Here is a 17,208-nt window from a genome sequence, read left to right on the forward strand (position 1 = left end):
ACGCATGTGCACATGCTCCACAGACCTGGTGTGTGACCCCCCCGGAACAAAACTATCCAAGAAAGTCAGTGGCAGAAGAAGGGAGGGCACAATAAATACCATGTGCATGACCTATGAGATGAAGAAATCTGTACCATTATCCTTCTTCCTGTTGTTTAAAATGCTGATGCCCAGTTGTTTATTATGGGACAGAATGGGACGTTATTAACCAGCTGAACAGACGCATATCGCCACCTAGTGTTGGGGAGGTAGAGGACACATTCCTATGACCTATTCGTCCAGTATTTCATGGGCCCTCGTCTCTGCTGCTGATCCCACAAAGGCATGTTCCATACGAAAGTGGCACCATTTGAGGATCATTGTTACAACAAAGAAATAAAAATCTCTCACTTTTTCGTTTTAAGTTTATATTTATGGCCATTTCCATGCATTTACCACACAAGCACAAATGTGCACTCAAACCGAAGGACGAGCTCCAAAAGACGGGAGAATTTCTGCACAACACTTCGAGGAATCCAAAGATTTTGCTTCTTGACCACAGTATTAATCGGCCAGTCAGAGTCAACTACAAAATGGCAGATGAAGGTTTGCTACCTTGTAATTAAATACCGCAGACATTTGTAGGCACGTGTCCAACTACCAAACGCTATGTTTCCACTGGGGACAGATGTTAAATGTCTCTACATATAGACACTGACACAAACTTTCCATTCTGGCAGACGGCCATGTAATACAGTGGATGTTTGTGCTACTAAAGTATGTGACTGGAATTTAAATGACATTTAAATCCTTTGCTATCCCTCAGTAGCTGTCAGTCAGTCAGGTCTATCACTTGGAACCAAGCTCAAGGTTGCTCACTTGGGGTTGATCTGATTTGACGACTGTCGACGTGAGGCGACCACGGCTTCATAGAAGACGGTAGTTTGTTACTCAGTTATTTATTTATGTGCTTGTTTGTTTTTAAAATATCGCCAGATTGATTGTGTCGGGAATAAATGAGCCTCTCCTGCTGGTTCAACGTCTCTCGGCCATTTTAATCTACTTTGGTCCATTTGCTGTACAGCTGCGATCGAATGAAACACGTCGTCCCAACTTTGGTTGAAAAAATGAAGAGAATGGGGGGGAAAAACCAACATAAATTATGAAGTAATCTCCTGCTTCTCTCCTGCTTGACGGCAGAGATGATGCAGCTGGACACCAAATCCGCAGGCATGATGAAGCAGAGCCATGTTAAAGTGAAATACAGCTTTTGTGAAATATCTTATCAATATTGTGTGTTCAGTATGGGTGACAGTAAAGTGGGCTCCCACTTGGAAAAGGGGGATGAGCAGCCCCACAGCTTTGTTTTCTGAAACCTGTCTATTCCTCTTTGGTCTCTACAGAATTCATTAGCAGTTTTCTCTTTGCTGTTCAGATCATGTCCACAGTAATGTGCACGTTGCTCTTGCCAGATTTCAAATGGCCTGCCATCTGGCTCCTTCCTCATAGTCAGTGGTAGATAAAATAAATAAACCTGCAAGGACATCATGGATCGCACAGGGAGGATTCATTGTAGTTCTTTAAAAGTCCCATGTCTGGGTCAGATCCTGGGTCAGGCGATGTCCATTTTGTCCCTGGACCTTCGGGTTGTCCACTCTCGAATGGGTTTCTGCTCCTCCTCCATCCTGGATTTTCCGTTGCTTCTAATTTAATGATTTTGTAACTCGCATCCGAGCCTTTATCAACAAGCAGTTTATCAACATTTACCGTATTTTCCAGACTATAAGTTGCACTTATTTTTCAAAGTTTGTCAGGGGGTGCGACTTGTACTCCAGAGCGACTTAAATAAATACATTATTACAGAATTTCACATGTTCATTATTTTCACACTGACAATCACAAGAGGGCGCTCTAGGCGTGTGTACCTGAGGAACGTGTTCCTTTAGCGACGCAGAAGAAGAAGCGGTGCTTCGTCTATGGAGTTAGACTTGATTGTTTAGTAAACTTGCTCGGATGTCCTTTATGCTATAGTTATCTGAATAACTGTTAATATCTTACGTTAACAAAGCAGACACGTACTCAGTTCGTTGTGGGTCATGTAGCTGAATTTGTTACGTTAGCATACCGTAACCCTATTGCTAATCCATGCTAATTGCCTTTCAAGATGAAATGTATGTTCTTGGTCTCGGATTTTATCAAATAAATGTTCCCCCAAAATGCGATTTATAGTCCAGTGCGACTTATATATCTATTTTTCTTCTTTATTATGCATTTTTTGGCTAGTGCGACTTAAACTCCGGAGTGACATATAGTCCAGAAAATACGGTATTTTTTTTTACATTGTTTAAATGGGTTGTTGAATCATCAAAAATTGGAGATTAACAAAATGGTTCCCTTCAGATTGCCCACTTGTTCTGACTTGAACTAATGTTATTTACTGTTCAGTCTGTTTACGCAAACTTTGTCCAACCTCATAGGGACCCTGACTGAATGTTTGGCTGTTGCTCAGCTTTTATGCCTAATACCGTTAAGTCTTTTTTGAGGCTGATGAGGTTATTGATCATCGATTCCAGAAAGGTATCCGATCCATTTTGTGTAACAGTGCAGTAGAGTTGTCAATAACTTGACTTCCGGAGGCACGGCGGAGCGCTGGTTAGCATTGTGGGCTCACAGCAATAAGGGTCTGGATTTGAATCCCCTGGAACTGTGTTTGCATGTTCTCCCCAGGCCCTGGTGGGTCTTCTTTGGGACCTCCCACAATCCCGGTGGAGGTGACTCCAAACAGAGGCATGAATGGTCCATCGTCATTGACTGTTCATAATGTCGTCCCCAGATTGTCAAACTTGTCTTTGATATTTATCAGGACAAAATTGTGCTGATAGGAAAATTATAACTTTCATGGGTTGAGTATCAACTACTATTGTGTTAAATCAAAGGTGTCCGTGTCTGTCCTTACAGAACTAGGAGCAGCAACAGAGCCTTGTCTGATTAGCCTTGTCAAAAACTCTGGTTTCAAACACTGGTGCTGAGTCTGCCTCCCGGGTTCCAGACTGGGGGCTGAAGCCTTTGCCCCATGCCACTTTTGGGACCCATAGGAACTACAAGTAAACCTGTGTTTTGAGAGAACAGTGCTCTGGTTGGATGATCAGGAGTTATAAGTTCACCGAGAACACGAATCGCCGTATATGTGAGGAGGAGGATTTTGAAATCTCTAAATTTAACAGGCAGCCAACGTAGAGAAGCCAAGACTGGACTACTGTGGTCTCTAGTCAACACCTGAACAGCAGCATTCTGGACCAGCTCAACAATCTTATTTCAGACTCCACAAACCAGTGCAAATTGTTAATGATGCACTAAATCACACTTGGAGCCGACACACCTATGCTCCCTGGCACGGCGTTCCTTCAGATCCATAGAAACAGGGAGAGTTGTTACCTATGCTAGTTGGTATGAACTGTATCCTGCTGCAGTACCTGAAGTATATCCAGTAGCATTTTCTTATTAAAAGTACATTTCAAAAAGTTTATTTATTCATGTCACCATCAATTTTGCAGCCCTTGGTAACATTTGGCTAATTTCTCCTCCGTTAGTTATACAACTGTGATGTTAGGTATACATACTGTATATATAAGCAATTTATTCACAGTATCACAGGATTCTTGGGAATACCATTTTGGAATATGGCCAACCAGCCTGGGTAAGGAGACAGGTGGGATTATCTTTTTCTAGCAATTTATTGTTCGTATAAACCAAACTTTGGTCATCAGGAAACACTGTAATTAGTTCAACTGAGTCTGGAACACAGCGTAAAGACTGACCAAGTTTAATTAAAGATTTAAACTTTATTAAAATATCTTATAACATTAACAATGTTACATACACATCTTGCTGTACACTAATGTTTTATTCACATCAGTAAGTACTTGTTAAACTATTGGAAGAGTTACATTTTAAAAGCAAACAAAATAACAGGTAATTTTGATTACTATAGTACAGAGACATATTAATCCCAGTTTGTACTAGAGCTAAGTAAAGTAAGCATAATATGGAAATATTAGTAAAATGCAAAAGTTTTTAATGCAGTATTTCTTAAAGATGCAATCAGTTCACACAATCACGTAACGAGGAAGCCTCACTTCAACTATAAAAGCACGTTTTACATTAAACACTGAATATTTTTAATCTGTTAACCTCAAAGATAACCTGAATTTCACTTATTTGTTCTAAAGTGGAACTTCGCTGCCCCTCAGTAATGCTCATTACAGGACATTCAGTTTCATTTGAATTCATCTGCTTATCGCATCTTTTACAATTGGAATTGTCTTTATATCCAAGTGAAATTTGAAGATTTCTCTGGTGATCCAACTGTGCCAGGACTGTAACACTGTTACTCTGGTCTGCTGTGTTCAGAATCAATACCGGAGATGTTATAACTAGTTACATTTACCAAAAATATACCTAAAACATTGTTGTAGAAATGTATTTATCTTGATATCTACACAAACGGACAAGGTCTGTCTCACCAGAAATTCTACTTTACACTATTTTTGACTGTGAAAACCTGGAAGCAACACTCCTTTTGACTTGGGACTGTAGTAGATGTGCTTTACATGGTTCTCATTCATCCAAATGGACCATTTGGTTCATCTGCAACTGTAGGAGATCTATGACATTTCATCTGCGTTGTCTGCTGAAATTTGGGGTTTACCAGGATGGATTTGCTATATAAAGGCAAGCTTGAAAAATTCAGGTGGGTTTGGCCAGATTTAATGCCGTTAATGATGGGAATATGCAGATGCCTGGTGCGTCTCTTTCATCAGAAAATGGAAATAGAAAACGTCGTTGCATTTTGACCTGACAAGCTGGAGATTGGGAGGAAAGTTTTGTAGCGTTTCCCAGAATTTTGTTTTTTTAGAATGTCACTCATTCCCTCAGCATTTGTTATGGAAAAACCCTCCTTTAGCAACAGTGCTCTCTTAAAGAAATACTGCCTACTCAGCGGTACTTTCCAACAGGCAGGACGTTCATGCAGGTGAAGCTGTCGTGGTACTTGGACAGCATCACCGGGTTACCGTCCAGACGGACTTCACTCAGGCTTGGCCGTAGGTAGTATGTGTCATTGGACTTACAGAAGGTGTTAACGTTGACTTCAGTGATGTTGTTGTTCTGAAAGAGAAGAAAAGAAGAGACTTAGGGATTAACAGTAATAACAATCATGACGTTATTATCATGTCTCCCAGTCAGTTCTAGCTGAGGCTAGAATTAGGACTTTTAAGACTGCTGAATGTGTCGTATGGTTATTTTACTGCAGTTTGACAGCCGTGTCCTACAGTATATCTGCCTTCAGGGGATTACAATACTGACAATGGTTGAAGCTTTTTGTTCTCCTGTGGTTTCTGGCATCTTTTAAATTAATTTCAGTGCGTCATATCGGGAGCCATTTGAAATGTGACGGAGAATGGCAACTCCCTGGTCATGGGATCACGATCCCAAAGAATAGGTGAAAGGATTTAATATTTTATAGCATAAATATGAGCTGGGTTGGGAAAAGGAAGGCTGCAAGGGACAAAGTGGCTTGAAGGTGAGGTGTTTAAAACAGCTTTTTGGAGGTGACAGAAGTGGGGCTGAGTATGATGTGGCGCAATACAACATGTTTTGGTCAAATACACAGAGCACATCTTAACCAGAGTGTTCAGGCTGTACCTGCGATTGTGCCTGACAACTACTTTATCTATGGAAGACATGTTTGACCAAGTTAGACGATTTCATAGTTGTGATGCATTCCTTTGTCTGGAGTATGTCAATTTATAGCCATTGCGTTTGCACATCTAGCTACATGTTCTATAGTTTCTCTTATATTTATCATATGCCTAGCTATTTTTATACTATACAATTTAATCATTCACGAAGAAGCCCATTGAGGATAAATAAAAAATAGATTTCTAGGGCTAATTGGCATGCTTTAGATGTAAAATACACACAAAGCATTACTATACTTCAACATTGTACAACATAGTCTTGCATTTTGGATTAAATACTAAAAGCACACAAAAACATATTTTCTCATTTATTTGAAAAAGAAACAAGGAAACAATATATTCACATATGTCCACGTAGGTTCCCAATCATCCAGCTCGTATTAATCCACAATGGTCTGAAAAAAGAGTCAACTGGATCAATGGAAGCAACTGGAAGACGTTTCCCCTCTCCCCTGAACCCACGGAGAGGCGAAACTTCTTCCATTTGCTTTCGCTGGACCTTTATTGATAATAATATTCATGTATAAACATTAACAATCCAGCAATCAAAGAGTGTGAGCACTGATAATCTGATCTGCTTGAAATCTGTCAGCTATGGCGTCCCAGCTGAGGTTGAGGCTCCACCATGTCAAGTTTTTTGTTGAAATGTGTAAAAAAAAAAAATTACACATACTTGTTCATTTTAAAATATAATGGAGAAAAACATAGAGATGGGAAAAGTAAGTGGAGATAAACTGAGGTTAAAGCACATAGGTTGGACGTGCAAACCTTTACTAAACCTTTATTTAAACAGCTGCGTTTCCTGAGCATCTCTGATCTTGTTTGGTCCAAATGTTCTTGTCAAAGAAAACAGAGAAGAAAAAAATCAATGTTAATAATAATTTAGGAAACACATTTGCGGATAGTGTTTTAATTGAGTTTGCACAACAGCAGGGGTCAGTTCTTATTGATAATGTTGCAATACACGCAGTTTCTTTACGTTATATGCAGCTAGAAGAAGTCTTTTTGTTTAGCTAATGACGCAACGACTGAGGGTATTAACTTAACAAATGGTTTATTGTGGTGATTTGTATCTACTTCAGCAAATATGGCACAATAACCCAACAATAACATTACCAAAAAACAGCAAAATAACTTTAAATCGATTAAAAAATTACTCTACATTCTGATTTTTAAACATTTTTGTTAAATTCAGTGTTAAACATGCTAGGAGAAAATGTATAACATGAAATACTTACACCAGTCCACATCACCAGTGTTGAGTTGTTCGGAGGTTTTGTTCGCGCCAGTCCAAAATTTATAGCCCACAATTCTGCAACATTATGTTAAGTGTGTGTGTGCGTGTGTTTTTTAAAGATCCTAAACTCAGCCGTCCTGCAGTGAACAAGGGAGATTGTATTTTTCTACATTTGGAGACTCTTGTTGCATCCTTAGTCTGGTTTGTTTGAAGTTTGCTTGAAAACAGTATTGCATTTTTGCCAAAAATTAGTTATAATAGAGACCATACAAATGTTGAAAGTAGCTCTTTGAACTGTGATTCAAACCTGTAGGTGTACGATCCGAACACTGTCGGGGATGAATGGGACGGCTTCTAGCCGGTTGTCCGCCAGCAGCAAGTTGCGCAGCTTGGTCATTTTCTGGGAGACAGATCAAGATTAAATTAGATTCAGTCTTAAAAGTGGTTGTGTTTGGAGATGTTTAGAGGATATGTAACTTTTATAACAGTGTGACACAGCCAGTATTTGCTGAGTTTAGCCCATTTTCTTGATATTTGCAAAAATGAAAGGTCAAATTCCTCATATGTTAGCAGACACGTCCAGTAAATCCCATTCTGGTTCTGGTTCTGAGTCTCTTCATTTTGAGTGGCTTTTTGAACAGATATCCTGTAGTTACTTAAGTTTAGCTTTACAGATACGATAAATTGTGAAACCTTTTCTGCATTCGCCTAAATAGTTTAATGATGTTTTGTTATGTTGGCTATAACATGTTTTTTCCTATTTTTGGAGGCAGTCCACTATTGGATCTTAAAGGATCAAATGGACTTTCACATGTAAAGTTATGGTTTAAGTGTGTACCTTGAAAGCATTAGCTTTGACACCACTAGTTTTGAGGTGGTTGTTGTTGGCATTAAAGTATGTCAGTTTGTCTGGAAGCATCGGAAGTTTGACCAGTCGGTTCTCAGAGAGATTCAGGTCCTCCAGAAGGGTTAGTTTAGAGAAGGCCCCATCCTCAATCTCAGAAATCTGGTTCCCTGTCAAGTCAATCCTCTTCAGAGTCACTGTGGATAGATGCAGTGGAGGACAGAGTTAAAACAATGTTTGTTTCCTTCGTTCTTAACATTCCAAGGCTGTAAATTAAGCACACTGTCTTATTTAATCTACTTTACTTAATCAAGGTTCTTCTTTGTCTCTGATTAGCGAGTTATTTCTGTTTGTTCGTCTTCTTGGCCGCTTTGTCCCTTTTGGGGACGAAGGCGGGGTCCATCCCTGTATGACTTGCTCTAGGGCCCTATGTGAGCATTTCTTGATTCAACACCTTGGTCATGGGTACCTCAGCAGTGCTCTGGCACCTCCCCCTACTACCAGAAAACCTTCCGTATTTGGTCCGCACCGGAACTCGAAACTCGAATCCTTCATCTCGGTCCAGTTCCCAACAGACTGAGCCACCAGCGCCCTAACTTATGAACTAATAACAAGTTTATTATACCCTCATTAAGGATGCTCTGATAATAACGCACCTTTCAAGGAAATTAATATATGAGGAAAATTTACAGTACTTATATCATATTCTGAATATACACTCGAGGTTAACCCTATAATCTATACTGGCAACAAAAACAAACAATCCTTTCAATTTTCAACCCATCCATCAATGGTTTTAAAATCAGTTCATAGTTATACATTAGTTGCTGGATGTTGTTCCTGAGTTCATCAGTGTAGTTGTCACTAATTGTGTTATATGTCACTTTAAATACATAGTGTAAATAATTATTAAAAGAACTTCTGTAGTAAAATGACCATTACACTAACAATTTCGTGATTTGTTCCAGCTTTATCGTTAACCAGGTTCCATTTGAAATCGAGAAATGGGCTTGAAGCTGTGTAGATACACAAAGTAGCATTGAGATAGTAAGATAAAATATGACGAGATGAGAATTGTGGTTTTGATGACAGGAAGTGTTTTGTCAAACGGAATTGGTGTGTTGGTATTAAGAGTATTTGCTACCCTGAAGCATGGCTTTATCAGTTTCAAGTGACGGAATGAAAAATAATGTATAATGGAACAAAAATCATCTTACCAATATCGGCAAAATCGCCGTTGCTGATTTTTTCAATCATGTTAAAACGGGCGTACAGGTACGCTGTCTCCTTCGGCAGTGTGGGAACACTCATCATAAGTGGGAGGACCTCCTCACAGTACACTGATCCAGTCAGGCACACACACAGCAAGCATGTCGGCAGGTCTGCAACACAATCCTCATGCTTTTAACACAATCGTCATGCTTTTAACACAATCGTCATGCTTTTAGCACTTGTGTTGTTAGCTCCATTCTGAATCAGACTAACAAGTTCAAACAATTTGCTTTTATTTTGGGGAAAATACCCAACAATAATTCATCTCCGGTGAAGTAAATAAAGAGCACGGAACTAGCGAATGATTACAGAAACGCATATTCAGCTCAGCTCGACATTGCTGTATGTCCCCAACAATAAACACATGTTTAATGTCACTAAACATCAACTCACTAATATGTTGATATGGTAGTTAAGTCACTAAGAAGCTTTTCTCTTAATATTTTATACATAATATACATAACAGCTTTTTCACTCAGTCCAAAGCAGTTAATGTCAAATGGCAATTGTAACTGCAAAAAATATGTAACATTTAATTGATCTGCATATTTTCAGCCTGTCTATCTCACTTATGTGTCCATGTATGGACTATAGCAGTATACAGAACAATTCTCTTTTAGTTTGGTTTTGCATTCCAATTCTCCATTTTAACATTTGCACTTGCATTCATACAGTCCATGAGTGGGAGGGACCATTTCACCAGGAGAGAAGCTCTCTCTCTCTCTCTCTCTGTCTCTGTCTCTGTCTCTGTCTCTGTCTCTCTCTCTCTCTCTCTCTCTCTCTCTCTCTCTCTCTCTCTCTCTCTGTCTCTCTCACTCTTTATATACAGCTCTGGAAAAAATTAAGAGACCACTACAAAATTTTCCAAAATCAGAAACTCTACATGCAGTGGTGTGAAAGAGTGTTCTCCCCATTTCTGTTACACTTGAACATTTCAGATCATCAAACAAATTAAAATGCTAGACAAAGAACACACCTAAACAGAAAAAAATGCAGGTTTTAAATGGTTTTTATTGGATGGTGGAAAAAATTATTTGACCGTGATTTTCCAACCGCGTTAAATACAAAACAAAACCGTAAAAAAATCGCCCCTCCTCCCAACGTGTCCGTAAGTGTCATGATCAAAAGTAGACCTGTGCTACACTGAGATCACTGAGCTGACCGGCGTTTCCAGCAGGACAATGGTCCATACCACACAGGCAGGTCGGTCGATCAAGGTGTGGACCACCAGATCAAGACCTTGTCATGGCCAGCTCGATCCCCAGACCTAATCACCATTGAAAACCTCCGCTAAGTGATCAGGCAAAAGATAGATGCGCACAGGCCATCAAAAAAAGCTGAATATGAACTTTTTGAGTTGAACCTCTTTTGGTATCTTCACCTTCTTTTCAAATGAATGTTAACGAGTTGATAGAAATGTTTGTTTTTAGAGAAAATCACAGAGACCAATAATTTTGCAGGGGTCTCTTAATTTTTACCGTATGTGTGTGAGCAAAACTTACCAGTTCCATTTCCTCCTGCAATTGGGCTCATAGGGGTTTCATCTTCGAGAGGGGCTTCTCTCTGCAGAAGAACATAACATTTTTAAAATAAAGCCCTCCTTACTTGAGTTAAGTTTGGACTGGCAGCAATTTTGGAAAGAGGCTTGTTCCATTTACCCACAGCCCTTTTTGGTAGAGACTTTCTGCAGATGACCTGAAACTTGTCGAAATATCTTTGTAGCATTGCGCTTGGCTAAACCTGGAATCTCGTTGTTTGATTAAAGACGTAATGTGTTAATAAAATCACAGGTTTGTATATCCAAAAGCAACAGTTCAATTCAATTTTGTTGGTCCTTTGAGAGGTATGCATAGATTGCAGTAATACCCACACAATTAATTTCACTATACTTTATGGTAATGATATGATTTGTGTTTATGGTATTCATTTATAACCAACTAGGTCCATTTTTTAAACACCGTCTCATTGTTTTTATTGACCAAAACACCAGCTATATGTATTCTCTAGACTATGTCTGCCTAAAAACCTGTGCCGTATTCAAAGATGGACCAAATTCTCACCCGACAGAAACTGTTGTGGTTGTGATGGTTACGTAGTGGTTTTTGGCACGGGGTGCCATCTTTGCTGCTGACTTTAAGGCCTCTGCACCAGTTTTCTTTACTTTACAACTCTGGAACCAGTTTTCCCTCTTGTTTGTTTGGATTTTGGAGCATTTCCAATGTGGGACCATCTTTCAAAAGCACCTGTTCTTCATAACATCTTAACCACCTTCACCACCATGACAGCTAAAGTTATTTTACACACAGTTAAATGGTAGCTTGCAGCCAAACATATCACAAATTTGGTCACCAGCTCGCACAGGAGTTGTGATCTCAAAAAGCTTTAACATGCAGCCAGCTCAAACTCTTGCTCCGTATTGTTGCTCTATCAGGGTCCTTTTGACATTTGAGTCATAATAATTCACCATAAGTTGTCAATGGACCCTGACTTTTTACAATATTAACAGCAGCTGTCATCAATTTGATGTGAGGCCCAGATGCAGATTACAGCATGGTAGCTTTTGGAATTAGTGCTGTTTGATTTTTAGAAATAAGATTTATGCCATCATTGTCCCTGACAATAATACTTTTTTTTGTTCCATCATCGTGAGTTGCTGCTGGGTCTGACCTGACCTTGGCTGTTGTAAACATGTAGCCAGTCTGTCACTGCACACTGGAGCAGGCCCACGCTTCCTGAGGTGGGCCAATGGGAAGGGCTTTTCAGTTTGATGCATTCTTAGCCTTTGACCTCTGTGCCTAAGGGATTCTGGTGGAACAGTCCTTTAACTGCAGGGGGGTCGTGCTTAACCATTTTTGTTAAACGTCACTGATGCTGTTATCGGGTGAATGGCAACACTTTAGTGTCCGTTTTCATATGAAATCTTGGATTGAGTATTGCATATTTTGAAAATGTGAGAAATTAATGAGTTGGGGCTTTCAGTTTATTAATTACTTTTTATTTTAGACTGTTTTTTCAATTCCTGATTGCTATTCAACAATCCACCTGATTGGTTCCAACATGTTAGCACCCTTTGAGAAATTCCTTATGTCTTTGTAATTCACTGATCTTACACTTGAGTCTGCAATTTCTTGTCCTGTTTAACTGTTTCTATGCTGTTGCAGTTTTATTTTATACACATTAAGTATATTTGAATTCTCCACTGACTGTACAGTTGGCTGAATAATGCACTCTATACTTTAGTTATGGGCTGCTTAACTTAGTTATCTGGCCAAAGGTCAGATTTTATGAGTTAAAAGTTTAGTTTTACCTGATGTCAGTTTCAGTGCATTGGCTGAATAATATCTGCAAATTCTGGATCAAGTAAGTCACTTTTTGTCATAAATGTTTGGCAGTGGCAGAAAAGCGTGAAGTTAGAAAAGATGCTCCTACCACATCCCTCCTTGATTCTGAATGGTCGCTGATGTATCCTTTCAGGTCTTTGTCAGGTAGAGATCTTGCTATTACTCGAGAAGCAGATGTCCAGGCAACGGCTGCCACCAGCCACATTGCTAGCAGAGAGGTTATTACCAGAGTCTTCATGCTGTCCAGAGCAATGTGAAGCTGCCGCACTAGATGGTTAGAACTGTGGCTCGCTGCTAGAGAGTGGCTCAGCCGTTCAGCCTCTTTTCCTGTTCCCAGCTGGGATGTGTCAGATAACTGTATTTAAAGGCTGAAGCAGTAGCCTGCAGCAAACTCTTAAAGCACTGTTGATGGAGCACAACACTTAACCCTTTCCTGACCACCCACAAGCCAAACACACGGGCAAAGACAGACAAAAGAGGCACATATGGGCAGTGTTGGTGTTCAGTGAAATGTGTGAAAGGCATATTAAACCTGGTAAATCTGCAAAGAAAGCAAGAATTTTTAAGGTTGACAACCACAGTGTGAGTATCCTTTGTCAAGAGGAATGTCTGCGGGCACTACTTGGCCACTCAGTAATGATTTCTACTAACCCACCTACAGTAGGTTTCATTATTCCTTTTTCACCGCATGGAGTTTTCAACTATGGTTTCCCCTTCAACCTATTGGTCAGACACTCAATTCTGGACCTCATTAAATAACTTCTAACTTAATTACTGTTCACACAAAGCAGTAAAGTCTAACAGGGATGTTATTTCTACGCAAACAACTTCTCCAGTAGGCAAAACAATAAACACTCTTATTTTGTCTCGAGTACATAAACAGAAAATGTCAGTTCAATGTCGAAAACAGCAACGAACAGCTATCAGATGGCTGACTCCATGTTGACAATTGTCGGTGTGCGTGCTGCTCATCACAACAAATGATTTGGGGTTGCATTCATTTTCAGGTTAGAATTATAAATGTATTGTTTTCAATGAGTCATCAATAATGTTCCATGTTCCCTAAGCAATAAGTGCAAGTAACTGCTGTCTGCATTCAAACATTTGATCTGAATTTGATTCATTTCCAGATTGTAAAGGTCTACGCTTTGAAATGATAAGAAAGGTGAACAAGTTCTCAGTGGTCTGATTGAACCCTGTGCAGAATAATTTGGGAAGATACAGAAAACACAGCGGAGATGTCATGTTTCTTCTAATCTGTTTGCTGAAAGCTTTTACTTTGTTTAATGTGTATCAGATGTTTGAACCTCCCTAAAGTTGTTAAGTCCACCACACAACGAATACTAAAAGTGAAAAATGGTAAATTCCAGCAATTAATCAGAATGAGTCTTGGCGGTAGTGCATTAGAGAACGGTTTCCAACACAACGGGGCCAAGAGTTTTGAGGGACAAGTGACCCAGCCTTACTAGCTGCACGTCCTCAACAAATCGACAGAGCTCTTTAGAGCCTAATAGAAAACATGCAATTATTTCAGTGGTTGAGAGGAGAAGAAATACAATATAAGCAAGGAACATGAGCCCAGACTCTGACAGGTGTGTTAGCAATTATGAACATCTTTAGAGCTTTTATGACTCCGGGATGAGGGCCAGAACCCAGAGAATGTTTTTCTGTCAATAATTTTCTATCCTGGCCGAGCGTTCAAGATTTTTTTTTGACTGTTGTTCTGCCTTTTACAAGATAATGAGGAAAATACCCAATTCCCCTGTCATCAACCGGTCTTCTTATCCAATTGCACCTAATATTTGTTTTACTTCATTTCAACAATATAACTGTTTGTCATCAGCATAGCGACGTTAATAGAGTAATTTTAAATATCACTTAGGACAAGGAGAGACAAAATGAAACGTAGTCATCCATAACCTCATAATTACCTCTAATGTACATAAAGGTAAGTAAACTGGAGGATGTCTAACCAAACTGGCCATAAACCAGTTTAATACAGCTCTTTTAACAGCAGTTAAACAATGTTGGCTCGTTTTGTGGTCCCACCAGAACATCTTCGAGTAAAGGTGAAAGGAAAGTGTTGTTGTTGCCATTTTATTTTATATTATATTTTATATTAATAATAAAATGGCAAAATAAAAAGTCAATAGCTGAAGAATCAGCTGGTGTTTTTTTTTTTTTTTTTCGCCAATTCAGCAAAATGTTGCAAATGAATAGCCTTTATCTTTAAAAAAAAAAAAAGTCGCCTCATATTGCCAAATGCATATTGCGTTAATCAACTTACTTTTAAATCCCAAGACGTTAAAGTCTGTTATAGATTAGTGTGCTGTGGTGACCTAATGGAGGCTGCAGATCCTCTGGCCACTCTCGCTCTCACTATTCATCAGCCAGCTTCTCACCGTGGCTCCTTTTTCTTTTGTCTTTTTCTGTTTAAAACACAAACTACAGTCAAATGGGCCAAATATGACTCAGCCTTTCAACATGCACAGTTGGTGAATGATGGTCTTTGACAAAGTGTGAAAAATAACATTTTCTGACTCATTTACAATAAAAAGAAACAGCCTCGAGAGACGATTTTACTTTTTTGTAATTGTAGAAGCAAAGGTTTCACCTTTTTTCAGGCGGACCGTGGCCTGACTATTTGTGTTGGGTTTAACAGAACGTTTGTAGCAGCAGTATCCACCAGACCACAGTCCACTTCAGAATATTACTCCACCTCATAATCTTTATGATATATTTACAAATTATACGAGACAGAAAAGAAATGAAATCTAAGACAACACAAACCAAAATGTTGGCCTCAACCTTCAGTAGCTCAAATGCATTCAGACAATTGTAGTTATATATAATTTACACCACATTTTGGCCGGACTGAACCCTCGCTACAGTAAATGACACATGAAGCCCACCTGGAGTAAAACAAAGCACTGAAAAGACTCGCAGACAGTGAGAAGCAAGATCGTCTGGTTCAATGAAACTAAGATTTAACTTTCTGGGCTTAATCCTAAATGTCATGCTTGATGGAAACCAGGCACCGCTCATCATCTGCCCAGCATCACCCCTGTGGTAAAGCAGAGTGGGGGCAGCTGGAGCAGCAACACTGGTCAAACCACCCACTTAATCCAGATCCAGAGCGCTCAGGACCTTAGAACGGGCCAGTATGACCTCCAAAATAGCCATAAGAGGATCTCCACAGGCAGAGGAATTGGAGAATATTCCCAAGTCCATATGTGGAAAGCGTGTGGCGTCAAGACTGGACGCTTTAACCGCTGCAGCTCGGTCCGAGCGCAATATTTTAGTGTTTTAGAAATTTGTCATTTTCTGTTTTTTAGTTGGTCATTTTGGGTTTTTGCAGATACACTATTTGCTTGTTTTTAATTTTACTGTAAAGTCTTAAGATAAAAAAATAAATGTGGAGGGAAAAGACTGAAAGTGGCTTAAAACTTTACGACTGGAATTTTAAAGAAGAGAGTTGGAAAGACAGAGAGGATTTGAGGAAACGCATAAACAGGACTTACTAAAAAACTAGAAATGAATTCTAAACTAAACATCAAAAAGTACCAAATAAACCAATAAAGTTCAACGGATTAATGTGATGGCATCCGGTTTGACTGAAACAGTCCTATTTTCTAATATGAGCAACTACTTTGTTGTCCAGTGTAAGATCTTAGAAGATCTTGGCTTAGTTGTTGCATCGGCAGCATTTATGTTCCCCCACTGGACCGGATTAACTCTCAGATTTCTGCAGGAAGTACCATCTGCTCTGGTTTCTTCTGGGTAGCTCGACGCACTTTCCATGATGGTGTGAGTGAAAATGTAAACACAGTAAGGAATGGCTGCAATTAGCCCCAGATGCACCCCCACCAGGGGGAAATTTCAGTCTTGAGCTGTTTGTGCTGCAAAAAAAGTGCCAAAGTCACTAAGATAAAGTTCCAGTCACACAAAATTGAATGACGGCTGACATATTATGAATCCTGTGCTGATCAAGTCTGCAAATTAAAGTCAAGCCGTGTGCTTCTATCAGTCACCTTCATCTTCACGCTCCTATGGCGTTCCAGCAGAAACTGCACGAAGTTGCTTCAGTCATTGAGACAAAATTAGATTAAAGTTATTTCTTAGGCTGTAGCACTAGAAGTCTATTTTCCATTTGGCTAAATGTTTCAGAACGGAGCCCAGCTCAAGTATTCGTCCTTCCTATAGTCTTTACTGTAGAGTGTTTTTCCTTATGTCGGGCTGAGCTTTGGTTAAAATGGTGCCATTCATCCAGCCTTGGAATTCAGTCCCAGAGGATGTGAGGATGATGTGATGGTTATAACAGAATGATTGCAGCTTGCTCTCAGAGACCACCACACTAGCTTTAGGAACACCGTGTTTGTTTTCAATTTCAGCCATTTTATTTTGTGCCCACAGCACCAGCGTTGAAGACAAAGGTAGCTTTGTGTCTTTCAGCACAGCCGAGCTGTCCCGTACACTTCAGACATCCTCTTCAGACCAGTGCCACATTTTTCTATAGGCCATTGTGAAACAGCGCACTCCGCTTTTATGAATGAATAAGAATGGGAGGACCTATTTGGTTCATGCCAATTCGTGTAAGTTTGAAATGTAAATAGATCTTTGCGGGGCTGATAGATGAGATGCTGTTTACTTACTGGACATGTGTGGTTCCTGTTGGTTTGGTCAGATTGCTCGGCAAGATGTTAGAGATGTTATGTTGCCCTTACTTCTGTCTAGGGACTGGTTCCAGTTGGCTCCGCTGGGTACGGATGGGTGGCC

At 39.7% G+C, this 17,208-nt stretch overlaps 2 protein-coding genes across 3 annotated transcripts in view; one reads left to right on the forward strand and one right to left on the reverse strand.

The window, feature by feature from the left end:
* The window catches only part of cenpp (centromere protein P), a 46,561-nt gene that overhangs the window by 5,834 nt on the left and 23,519 nt on the right, over positions 1-17,208 (forward strand). The window lies entirely within an intron of this gene.
* On the reverse strand, positions 4,032-12,795 carry LOC101080150 (mimecan). Its single transcript, XM_011613563.2, has 6 exons — positions 12,521-12,795; positions 10,594-10,654; positions 9,037-9,201; positions 7,814-8,016; positions 7,283-7,375; positions 4,032-5,145 (listed from the first exon to the last, which is right to left on the reverse strand). The coding sequence occupies exons 1-6, from the start codon at positions 12,668-12,670 to the stop codon at positions 4,975-4,977; spliced, it is 843 nt and encodes a 280-aa protein (XP_011611865.1). The 5' UTR covers positions 12,671-12,795; the 3' UTR covers positions 4,032-4,974.

Source organism: Takifugu rubripes, chromosome 19 (genome assembly GCF_901000725.2).
Source record: "Takifugu rubripes chromosome 19, fTakRub1.2, whole genome shotgun sequence".
Classification (NCBI taxonomy): domain Eukaryota; kingdom Metazoa; phylum Chordata; class Actinopteri; order Tetraodontiformes; family Tetraodontidae; genus Takifugu; species Takifugu rubripes.